This window comes from Oratosquilla oratoria, chromosome 5 (assembly GCF_046742065.1).
Source record: "Oratosquilla oratoria isolate Oo_2021 chromosome 5, ASM4674206v1, whole genome shotgun sequence".
In the NCBI taxonomy this organism is placed as follows: domain Eukaryota; kingdom Metazoa; phylum Arthropoda; class Malacostraca; order Stomatopoda; family Squillidae; genus Oratosquilla; species Oratosquilla oratoria.
In genome coordinates this window covers 44371928-44384427 of record NC_134781.1, presented here as the reverse complement: position 1 = coordinate 44384427, position 12500 = coordinate 44371928, and the positions used below count along the sequence as shown (strand labels likewise).

General features: G+C 46.8%; 1 protein-coding gene across 7 annotated transcripts in view; it reads left to right on the top strand.

The window, feature by feature from the left end:
• Positions 1 to 12500, top strand: part of LOC143025494 (heterogeneous nuclear ribonucleoprotein L-like) — a 239407-nt gene that overhangs the window by 163454 nt on the left and 63453 nt on the right. For all 7 annotated transcript variants that reach the window (XM_076185244.1, XM_076185240.1, XM_076185238.1 and 4 more), the window contains one exon: positions 1 to 23. This exon is cut by the window's left edge and continues 74 nt beyond it. In XM_076185244.1, coding sequence (XP_076041359.1) covers positions 1 to 23 — 23 coding nt within the window. The remainder of the gene's footprint in view (positions 24 to 12500) is intronic.

Below are 12500 nucleotides of genomic sequence, written 5' to 3'. Positions count from 1 at the left end.
CCCTGCGGATAGAATACGCAAAGGTGAGTACCCGCAACTTTTTGTTGTCGTATGGTGTGAATGGGGTGAATTTCACTGTGAAAGCCCCTGGTGAACAGGTCGAAAAGCCCAGTTGGCTTGAAAATAGAAATGCTAATTGTCAAGTTGTTAACCCCGAAGGGTTTGAATCATGCGGTCTCTGTTGTCATAACCCCGGCCTGACTGATGCATGGCTGGGACTGATTATGTATAAATGCGATACCGCACGCTTGGTGTACCGAAGAGTGTCGTGTTTATTAAGGGAAAGCTGTTCGTAAATAGGAGGAATTAGTGTCGTGTTTGGCCAGGTAATTGGTTTTTGTGGCAAGACAGGAGATGCTCGGTCTTGCTCCCGGCCACGGCAACGTCAGACAACAAATGGATCGACCGGATGGCCTACAGTGGATCAGTAATAGTACTCTGGCCAAAAATGTTTATATATATATATATATATATATATATATATATATAATATATATATATATAATATATATATATAATATTACTGATAACCCACTTTCGGAGAATAAGCGAAAGTATAAAGATCTGTATATTTCGATCACTCATCCTTTTCATCTGCTGAAGAGGATCAGTTAGTGATCGAAATATACAGATCTTTATACTTTAGCTTATTCTTCCCCGAAAGTGGGTTATCAGTATTATTTTAATGTGCTACGACATATCGTTGATATATATATATATATATATATATATACATATAATATATATATATATATTATATATATATATATTATATATATATATGCAGAGTCCCCTAGGAAGAGAAAAAACACACGGAATCCGAGTACTTGATAATGTGAATATATCACGAAAGCGCTCGGACTCCGTGTGTTTTTCCTCTTCCTAGTGGACTGTGCATATTTGTGATTCACGTGTGACTTGTGAAATTTGTGTGTGTATATATATATATATATATATATATATATATATATATATATATATATTATTCCCAGAGTTGGGGGTAAAGTTGTTTCAGAATAACAGGCCTAGAAATACACCCTAGATATTGCACGTGACCAACGGCACAGGTAAGTTGCGAGACCCAGGATGCATTTCGCATTGGTGATGATGTAGAGCCTTCCCAGTTGCGAGCTCGGACCTTGTATCTGCCGATCTAAAGGCATCGTTTAAAGGACAGTAACGACGATAAGTTTCGGGTATGCGTTGTCGTAAGTTTTGTGCTAATCACTATACCAGGAGGCCGTGTGCATTGGCGCGGTCGTGAGTGTAGACTGTAGAGTATCCATACGTAACCAGTTGCACTGACTACTGTTCTCGCGCACCAGATGGTGTGTTTGTGTGCACGCATCATCTTGTGCATAGAACATATTGCGCCCACTGTCAAGTGTAGAGGTACTGTTTCAAAGGCAATTAAAGGAGTGGGTGGGGGTAGTTTTGGCAGTATTTGGAACTAAACGTACAATTTGCACCCTTGGTTTACTGGCGTCCCTCAAACATTTCAGCATGAATGTAATCAGTGAGGGTGTGGGGTTGCTTGACGGTAGAAGCGTAGGTCGGTAGCTGAGAGAGCTAAAATGGGGTTAAAACTCGTGTAGGGATCCAGGTAAGGCGTGCAGTTTGGAATTGCTTTTGAATCTGGGTGAGTTAGATCCGTGCCCTTTCATAGTATAGATCAGAATGCCGTTGCCACATCCTGTACAAGCACAGGCACGCACGTAGTCCCAGTGCAGGGACGTGGGGTGTCGGCTGGCTGGTCAAACTAAACAGGATTCATGATTGGAATTGCTTCCATTCTCGCCTCTTTTCCTCTCAGCGGCTCGCGATTGGGTCTGTCTGGTCGTGCATGGCGTGAGGTTGCGCCGACGGTTGATTGTGTGTGGAGTTTGGGGGAGTGGAATGCCTGCAGCGTTGGCACTAATTGCTGCGTCGGCAGCGATGTAGATGACGGCATTTCACGCACCACTGCGTCCGTCACAGGCTTCGTTGTATGTGGTGGCATTAGCCGTCAGAGGAAGAGTGGGGGGAGAAGGTAACCTTCCTTCAGTGAAGGACGTGTTATTAGGGTCGGGAACGCATGCATGCTTACCAGGAGGGAACATGACCTGTATTGACGACTTGATGTGGTCGGATGGCTGAACCGATTGACATGATGACGTGACTGACAGCCTGGCGCAGTATAACTGACTGAAGGGAAATGGCGTTCGTGGCAGGCAGAACTGGAGGGAGAGTCGACGTGGCTGGGTGCCAGCCTGGCTCCCTGCAAGAATTAGTCTCCCACCCGCCTTGGCCTGGTAAATATTTTGTCTTTGTCGCAGCAGGCCGCGCCGCGCCACGTCGGGCCTCAGAAGTGAGTTGTCACCGGTGTGAAGTGACATCAGCGAAGTCGCCGGTTATCGACGAATGCCGCAATAGACTGCCATGTGCGTTTTCTTGTCTATAATGAAATAGAAGAAATGCTAGTGTTCAAAGGGTCGGGTCATGAAGGTGGACTGATGTGACTGATTGGTTAGGGCAATGCAGCGTCGACGGTGTGACGCGCCTTCCGTTGGGTTTGTCATGTTGTTTTCCCTGCCGGGGATCAGAGCGAACGCGAGGGAGAAGTCGGATGGGGCGTTGAGGGTTTGCTGAAAACATTGGGGCTAAATGCGGTAGTTGTTGTGAATGGTACGAAAGGCAAATGTGATGGGAGACGTGTTGGCGAAGCGTAAATAAAAGCTAATAGTGGCGTATCTTGGTGTGTCGAGGTGGTGCAAAAACATGGTTTAGCCGGTAACCGTGACATGGGTGGTGGTGGCGGAATTGCTCTGTATTAAGTTTCCTCGCTGGCAAGCCGAACAACTATATGCGGAGTTACCCTAGGCTGAAGAAAATTGCCTTTATACAGTACTGGATGTGGTTGGAGGGAGAGGGGATCTTGCGCAGCCGGGTACACATTTAGGAGGCCGTTCATGTTCAGATCTGACAATTCTCCCCAGAGCATCTATAGTAAAAATATGTAAATGGAATAGTGGTGTAAAGTGAGAATTGAGTTACGAGCTAGAGCACTGCACCACATCAAATCCACTCGCATGTGCCCACGAGAACTAGCCAGCTGGCTTGGAAGACAAACCCCCACCCCCACCCCCCGCAATTGGTCCTGTTGCAGGATGAGGGTGGGGGCGGGGGCCATCCACCAACAAGGTTCAATGAAAAGTTCATGACACGAGGACAAAGGCCCTTGTGCCTTTGGCTAGCCTAGTTCCAAAGCTGCACATACTTTTTATAACTCAAAATATTTGCTGGTTTCTTAGATACGTTGGCAGTGTTGTGATAGGCACAGTGGGAAAGATAAATGTGGTTGATTTTTTTAATCGAGTAGGTGCTCGAGTAGAGGTCAATGTGTGTGGGGAGCTGCATTGGTCACTGGGAAGGGGAGGGGAGAAACCCCCCCACACACACCCAAAAAAAAAATGAATTGGATATATGATTAAATAAAAATAAAAAGCGTTGGCATACTACTATACTTTCAGGAACGCTTACGCGTATACGTCTATATATATTATCTCTCGCCCACCCAGCACTACCCAGTAGAACCTGCGATTGTGTTAGAGGGGGGGTGGTGTGCTGGACCGGTCGTGATAGCCTGGCGGCGAGCGTGAATGTTCTTGATGAAGGCATTGATCGCTCTCGCAGTACACGCAAGCTCGCCGTCCCAACTCACCCAACTTCATGTAACAAAAGAGCACAGGTTGGGGGACAGTCGGGTATTCAATTGTAGCGAAATGGGGGTCGGGGGTTGTTCTGGGTAAACAGCCATAGTACGGCCTAGACGATGGTACCGCATTTGAGATTACCTTTATATTAAACCGGTCTCGTTTGTCGGGGGGGATTAGTTTTGATTACATTTTACTCCCCATCCTCTTCATCTCGGCCTTCCTACCGAAATAATCTGCCCTGCAACCTTACAATCCGCCCATGCAAAAATCCTCCTCAGGGATTTTGTCAACGAGGTCCCGGGTATTTAACTTAACCCTGTGACGCTTGCAAGCCTCCCTTTACGTTTTCATATGAAAACTGCGAGAGTCGTTAACCCGGTAGAAAGGGTCGTATCTCGTACTTCTGCCGGACTCTGTACGCCGCTCTTTCGAGAGAGCTATGTTATTTGCAAGTATTAGTCTCGGGAAAGTACCCCTCGGCCTGAGCACTAATGAAGGATGGGCAGTGCGGAATAGCTTGGGGTTATTGCGGGAACGAGGGGGATAGGAAGAAGACTGTAATAGTAAATTGTTACATGTAGAGGTTGGATAACCGGGGGAGTACTTATCATAGGCCTTGTTCCCTCTTGCTGTTCCTTCGCCTCCGCCTCCTCCAGGATAGAGATCGTGGACAGGTTACCCGACTGACATAGCTTTGCCACTTCACCAGGAAGGTGGCACTGGCGCCGAGATGGTGTGAAGTTTCCTATAAACCCGGCACCGAGAGAGGGTAAGAGACACGTGGGTGCGCGTCAATACCGTAAGCCTGGCATTGTTTTGGGTCGTGGCACTGTATTTCCACACCATCCTGGTGCTGTGGTGGGGGAGTTGATGAGTGACGTAGGGGGACAATGTTGGGTGTGGGCGAGAATACGCGAGCTTGCATTCTCGCAGGCGGTGTTGTCAACGATGAGGTTAAATCCCCAAAGGTGCCAAGTATGCGAGATGCACGTGATTTTGATGTTATAAAGGATATCGCAAAGTCTCGCTGGCTTTACGTGCGTTTGTTTGTGTTGGGAGGGTGCGTGACGGTGGCGTTCTGCAACATTGATGTGACACAAGCCACTAACTCGTTGCGCACGAGGATTTGTGGTACTGGAGTGCCCCCCCCTGTATACGAGCGCGCGCGCCCACACACACAACTCGGTGGTGCGGTTGGTAGAGTCCCTGACTGCATACAGCGGTTCGGGTTCGAATCCTGCCCAGGGCTGAAATAATTTAAGTATCACTGTTCTTCTAGTCGTGACTCCAACTCTTGGGGGAGGGGTGCGTGTAAGGTCAGAGCATTACCCATAGATCTGTCATACGAGCTGAGCTCCCTTCCGTGAGGGAAATTGCAGTCGTTCATGGGTCCGGCACGTGATCCAAAGACCAATGTGAATACACACACACACACACACGTGTGACTCGGTGGCGCGGTTGGTAGAGTCTCAGACTGTCAGCATGGAGGTGACGGCGGTACCTGGTTCGAATCCTCCCCAGGGCTGAAATTATTTCGGTATCGCTGCTCTTCGAGTTGTTACTCCAACTCTCGTGGGCGGGGAGTTGGGTGTGTGCGCGCGTGTAAGGTCATAGCATTACCCATAGATCGGTCATACGAGCTCTGAGCTCTCTTCCGGGAGGGAAATAGCTGTCGATCACGAGTCCAACACGTGATCCAAAAGACCAAGGTGAATACACATCTTTGCAGATGACGCAAAACTACCGAGGAAAGTGAATACTGAAAATGATTGTGAATCGCTGCAGAGATCTGAACATGGTTTGGAAATGGCGTCGGAAGTGGGAAGTGGCCTTAAACATCAAGTTATGTAGCATACTGGAATTTGGAAAAAGTGAAAAAAAAAAATCGGGACAATATAAAAGCGGCACAAAGGAAGTAAAGGAAGTGGGATTTGAAAGACCTAGGAGTAATCATCACATGACGTCTCCTGATAAACAGAAACAGAATTGTTGGAGAATCCTACAATTTGCTAAGACCAATAACGGTGGCTTTTACTTACTTGGACGAAGAAATTGTGAAGAAAATGCTAGTCGCATTTATGAGGCCTAGACGTATGCTGAGACACTCGACACTGTGGTTACCCAGTACCAAAAAAGAAAACCAAGAAAATTGAAAGAATCCAGAGAGCAACTACAGTGGTACCAACACTTTCAAAACTGTCATATGAGGAGAGATTGTCAAAACTGAAATTACCTAATCTGGAACAAAGAAGAGAAGGGGGGGGGGCTTGCTAACCATCTATAGAATCGTGAGAGGCGTGGAAGCCCTTGACTTGCTAAATTGGGATAAGGGAAATACAAGGGGACATGAAGAACTCGGACAGGCATCGAAGAGACAAAAAATCCACAGTGAGGGATGTCTGGAACAAACTGGACGAGACAAGTGTGCAAAAACTACACACGGATTTAAGAGCAAACTTGACACTGCGAGATGCAAAGACGGACACTACGAGTCTCCCCTTCCCGTAAGATACAACTAGGTAAATACATACTATATGGCGCCTGCGTACTTCTTGTCCACTGGCTTAGTTGACCTTTCCCTGGTACCTTCATAAGAGAACAATCTTCGCCGAATTCGTGAAGCCGCGGTCAGCTTTAATCGGGACTCCTTAATGTCAAGTAATGAAGCATCAAGCTAGAAGCCTGACGTTGGTATACTAGTTGGTAGGGAACGCATGTTGCCAGGTGGCGCAGTGTGAGGCATGAAGCTATATCGGGAATTTTCGCCAGGGAGATGCAAGGTCCTATGACGAACGTTCTCGATCTAAAAAAGGAATTAAGGATGTATGTCCACCCGGCCTGTCTTTCCCGAGGGCCAGTTGCCCCTTCACTTTCGAGGGGACTCTTGCAGCTAGAGAAGCTAAAATAATGCAAAAAAAGAAGAAGAACGTTTTTGGTGGAGGAATAAGCTGGGAGTCTGCCAGTGGAGACGAGGAATGTCAATTATGACGGAGTGAAAAGTTTGTGCAGCTTTTGGGGCTTTAGTGACCTCTTTGAGATAGCTTGTTTAAAAATGAGGTAAGTGAAGCTCCGCTCACATCAAGTTACTGGTTCCTTCGGCTGATGGTGATCCAGAAGGTGGCATTCAAGTTGATTTGAAGCAGATGGATGTCGGGTCGGCGGCAAATTCAGCGAGAGGTCGATAGTAGGAGCCACTAAACGCCCGTAAAAGAACTTCAGGTGTCAAGTTTCGCAAACCAAGGGAAGTCTGCTTCGTTAAAGCAATCGGTTTTTACCCCAATCGGAACAAAACCATTGTTGATCAGATTTAGTAGTTATTGTTGTATAATGAATCGGCTGAATAAAAATCTTCAAAATCTAAAGGACCCTTTGTGAAAGGTCAAAATCTAAAGGACCCTTTGTGAAAGGGTTATTTGAAGTAACTGAATAAAAGTGACTTTTTGGTTGCATCCCTTGTGAATGGGCTTGGGACTACACGCCGGTGTACGTACATAATGTGCACAGCTGTGAGCGCAATGTAAGTTATTTAATATAATAAGTCCTTGTGCTCGGTTATGATTTTTTCTCGCACGTTAGGCAGGCAATGCATATGTTTAGGAATAATTGTTAAAAAGAATCCAGCTGTGTGCACTCGCGCCACGATTGCAGGCAAGCTACACCCTGAAGCCGTGGGTTTCTTGAGGTCGTTTGGTAGCAAAGCTTACATGATCCTGTGAGAACTTGTGCCGTTAAATTTGTATAAAGTGCCTCTGGAGATTTTTGTTCGGAAGCAGAACGACCTTTTGTCTCGTGGGTCGAAATATAAATCCCTATCTGAAGTCTTTATTCTGAGTTAAATTGTCCAGAACCTGTTCTCTGGAGGATTTGAGGATCCAAAGTTAACACTGAACGGTGAACTTGGGTTGTGGGCAGAAAGAAGGCCGTGGTGGGCTGGTGGCCAGGGATCTGATGGAGGAGGCAGGCAAAATGGGCTCGGAAATTGCCACTTGAGGGTGGCTGGGGTAGCGATTGAGTTTTGCTTTTGCCGCTATCGGCCTGGTTTGCGCCCACGCCTCCGTCAGTTTTTCTCCCTCGTTGCCTTGTCATTCCAGGAAGTTGTGTGTGGTGGAGTTGGGGGCTCGCGTGGGACTGCCGGATTGTGTACTGGTACGGTCAAGATAAACTAATATTAAATTTTCCTTGGGTTAGTCATGTTATATTGTAACTGATGTTCACGGCAAAAGGTATTAGAGAAAGTGTTGTTTGAGTGTTCTACTCTGCCTTTCCGATAGTTAATTTAGCAAGGGGTGAAACTGACTGGTGGAATGATACCTGAGTATGAGAGGAGTTTTAATTAATGGGGATACTGGTCCGCAACCTGTCCGACAATGTGCCAGTCTTTTTGGCATACCTTTTTCGCCCACACTACCACTGCCGTTTGAACGCCTCCTCTGTTTTCATCAAAGGTGATCTCCCAGTGATCATGGTCAAATGATCTGGTCCCTACTTAATCTCCAGGAATTATCATTATTATATCATCCTATTTTTCGTCGATGCTCTCGCACCAGCCTCCTTTCTTCACCCCCCCTGCCCGCCCGCCCGCCTCCAACAAACGAGTGAGGAAGAAGAGTGTCGGCGCAGAAATACTGGCGCGAGTAGTGGCAATCAGTTCCTTCTTGTCACCGTAAGTTCGTTCGCTGGGCATGGGTTGAGCGGGCGCCGCAATTTCTTGGTACATCGCAGCGGGTTTGTCGCGTTTCCTTCAACGCAGAAAGAGGGTTTGGTTCCGTTAATTCCTTGGTGTTCTCACATGGAATTACTATTCGGGCAAGGCCCAGCTCGCCGCCCCTGATTGTAAACTAATGTGGGTTGTACTGTCCCTCTGCCGAAGATGCCCGTCCTCGTGAGCTAGGAGAAGCTGGTAAGCGAGTCCGTTCCTACAGGTTGCCCGCCGCCTTTGCAGCATGATAGAGCGAGTGTTTCCACTAATAAAATGTGTACAGACAACATACACATGAATACAATGTAGATTGACTGCCTGTTCATGTCAAACTGAATACAGGCGTATCTATAGTCTCCTCCATCGTTTGACAGAATTGGACCGTAGGTGTCAAGTGAGCAGACAAGGTGTATATTTAGATCTTGAAGGTAGCTTCGCGCAGATATGTTATAGGTACTCTTCAGTTTCTATTTTCTCCCTTGCTCCTTAACTAGCAGCCGTGAATTTGGCGTACGAATCTCCCTGCTCGTACTGTGAAGTCTTTGTCTACATGGTAAAGTGGTCCCTATGTTTAGTTGTGGACAGGGACAGGTTACCTACGAGATGCGGGTGTGGGTGGAAAGATTAAACACTATAGATGGGGCAGAATTTCCCATAAGGAGTAAAACCTTTGCAGGGTGGTGGTGGCGGACCCCGTGGGGGGGGGGCGTTGAGCTTGGTAGCTGTTTCTGAAATCTTCGTTGGGTGAAGGTGGGCGGGTAGGTAGCATACCTCGTAAAACGTCGAGTGGGATGGAGTCGATGGGCCGCAAGAGGGCAGGGAAAGGCCTTGAGGGTGGTCAGACATGTTAACTTGGGATAGACCCACGTGTTAACTTTGAGCAGTATGAAGTCCCCGGCTGGTGTTTTCTTTTAAGTTTCGGGGTGGGAAGGGGGAATCTGTGAACACGTTACCGGGCGAGATGAGTTGGGTTTACGGAATACCCGTTCCGTGCTGAAGTAACGAGAACGTTTAGGGGAGAAGGCTTCCACAATTAATCCAACGTTGCTGTCGATGACCACCTCGTTGGCTTGTCACCAGTATGGGAAATTGGAAATGCGCAGTTCGGAGAAGTCAAGAGGAACTTTAAATGGGCCAGGATGATGGCGCCACGGCGATGATGGGAGCCATCAGCGACAAGAGACGTTGGCTTAATCCTGTCGGAGTGGGACAAGGAGCGGGCGGGTCTATTGTATGAAAAATGGAACCAGTGTGAAGGCGTAGTGTAGCAATTGGGGTGCCTACTGATTTAAGGTTATTTTAGGAGTGAAAGAGGTATAACTACTAAATTTAGCTCGACGACAGCTGTCCTTCCTGTCCTCCAGTTCCATGCTGTTACACGCCCGATCACATACGTGTCCAGCAGCGCAATCGGGCTCGTTTCGTGGCTGGTTGTTGGGGTGAACCTCCCGCGCAACCTGCGCGATTCAGATTATCCTGTTTTCCAGCTTTCTTCAGGTGATAATGAAGTCTGGTGCCACTTCGCTTGGGCAGAGCAGTGCTAATGGTAAAAGTTGGTGGGGTTTTTCGATCAACACTACGTGGAACACTGGTCGGGTCTTGGCCAAATTTGGGACCGCCTATGTTGATAGGTGCAGCAGATGCTTAGCGGCCATGTTTTTCAGCGTGTACCTTAAATTTCCTCCCAGTAAGTCGCACCGGCCCCCCTTTACACATTTCTGCCCCAAGGAAGGCTCAGGTGATCTGTGGAAACGCGGACTCTGCTATTATGTCGTGCGTCGGTGGTGGTTGGGGGTGGGGAGACGAGAGTGTAAAGGCCGGGGTACTTGTCATGAGTCGTGACAGAATTATAGACACATTGACCGTCCTCGCTGTCGTGTTTCGAAAAAAATGGGTCCACCTGAGAAAGAAAAGTATTTAAATTTAACACGGGCGCAATTAAATTTTATTAGATGTACGAGGGCGTAGATGTTACATGTTCATCCTTCCTCTGAACAAGTTCCCCAGTGATGTGTGTGTGGTGGGAACAGGCAATACAAACGTAAAACTGAAAAAAAGTTCGCCTTATGACCAGTGGACTATTTGAACTGCAAGGAGAGGGCTGCGTTTCGGTAAAGGATGAAACTAGTTATTAGAGAACTGTTTTGGTGGGTTTTCGTGGTCTTGGGCGCGGGTTGTGCCGCAGCCCCCCTGGCCGCTAAAACCTCTCCCCGCGTTGGAGCGGTGGGGATGGGAGCGACCTTTGCCGCAACACCACCGACGCGACCTGGCTTCTACTGCTGATACCGCCTTCTTTTGCCGCATCCCTCTTCAGTTGCATGTTCCTGCTTCTTCCAACTTCGCTGGAGCTGCTGCAAACTAGAACAACACCGGTCTCCTGTGGGGGAAAGGGGGGAGGGTTCTCTTTGCTTCACAACCTCGACCATTCTCTGCTCGTTTAATTTCCGTTCGTCTCGACCCACCACCTTTCCCCCTTTTCTTTTATCACCCTCGTCTTTTTATTACCGTGTCAGTTCTGTTCTTGTTTGGATTCTTGCATTCGTCCATACTCTCATCTTGCACTTCTTCCCTTAGCCCCACTCCCCTGTCTTCGCACCCTCCGCCCTCTTGTCACTTCCCCTCTTCCCCTAGCTCGACTTATCCACCTCTTCCTCCTCCGCCCCCAACCACACCCTGGCTGCTGCTGACGTAGTATTGAACGCCGAGGTGGTGGTGGTGGTGGTGCCGCCTCCTCCTCCTCCTCCTCCTCCTCCTCCTCCTCCTCCTCCTCCTCCTCCTCCTCTTCCTCTTCCTCTTCCTCTTCCTCTTCCTCTTCCTCTTCCTCTTCCTCTTCCTCCTCCTCCTCCCTCCTCCCTCCTCCCTCTTCCCTCTTCCCTCTTCCGTACTTGTGCTTTCGTAAGGAAAGAGAGGGTGATCCTCCAGGCAGCCAAGCAAGGTGGAAGAAGTAGGTTGTTTTGGGAGGAATAATAGTCTTGTACGTGGGATATAGTAAATAGACCTGGATTGGTTTGGAGTTAAGAAGAACGTTGAAGTCGGATAGTGTTCTACTGTGGTAACAAGAAAAGTATAATGCATACGTGTTAGATTTTGGTGTCCTTAGAACCAACAGGTCTTCATCAGGTTAGTATATATATGTATGCATATATGTATATATATATGTGCATATGTATATATATATGTGCATATGTATATATATATGTGCATATGTATATATATGTATGCATATATGTATATATATGTATGCATATATGTATATATATGTATGCATATATGTATATATATGTATGCATATATGTATATATATGTATGCATATATGTATATATATGTATGCATATATGTATATATATGTATGCATATATGTATATATATGTATGCATATATGTATATATATGTATGCATATATGTATATATATGTATGCATATATGTATGTGCACGTGGGATAGATTATACATCTACACTGGTTCCCAGCGATCAATTGATATTATTCAACCACAAACAACTTTTAATTCCATGCCATCGCAATCGAGACTGAAGAATCGCTCGATGGAGACATTTTGTTGGAAATTGATCGCTGGGAACCATTCAGTGTAGATGTATAATCTATCCCACGTGCACATACTAGCTAAATGCAATATCATAGCGGAGGTGGGTTGAACGCGATATTTCGTGTAGATGTATGTAATTCGAGCATACAAATATAAGAAAATCGTACTCAACTTATATCTCTCTTGATAGCGCATTGGTTTAAGTCACTGTAACTTTGTTACGGGTTAGCTGGGTTCGAATCCTCGGCTCGTCCACGTTTCAATTTCCAACAAAATGTCTCCATCGAGCGATTCTTCAGTCTCGATTGCGATGGAATGGAATTAAAAGTTGTTTGTGGTTGAATAATATCAATTGATCGCTGGGAACCATTCAGTGTAGATGTATAATCTATCCCACGTGCACATACTAGCTAAATGCAATATCATAGCGGAGGTGGGTTGAACGCGATATTTCGTGTAGATGTATGTAATTCGAGCATACAAATATAAGAAAATCGTACTCAACTTATATCTCTCTTGATAGCGCATTGGTTTAAGTCACTGTAACTTTGTTACGGGT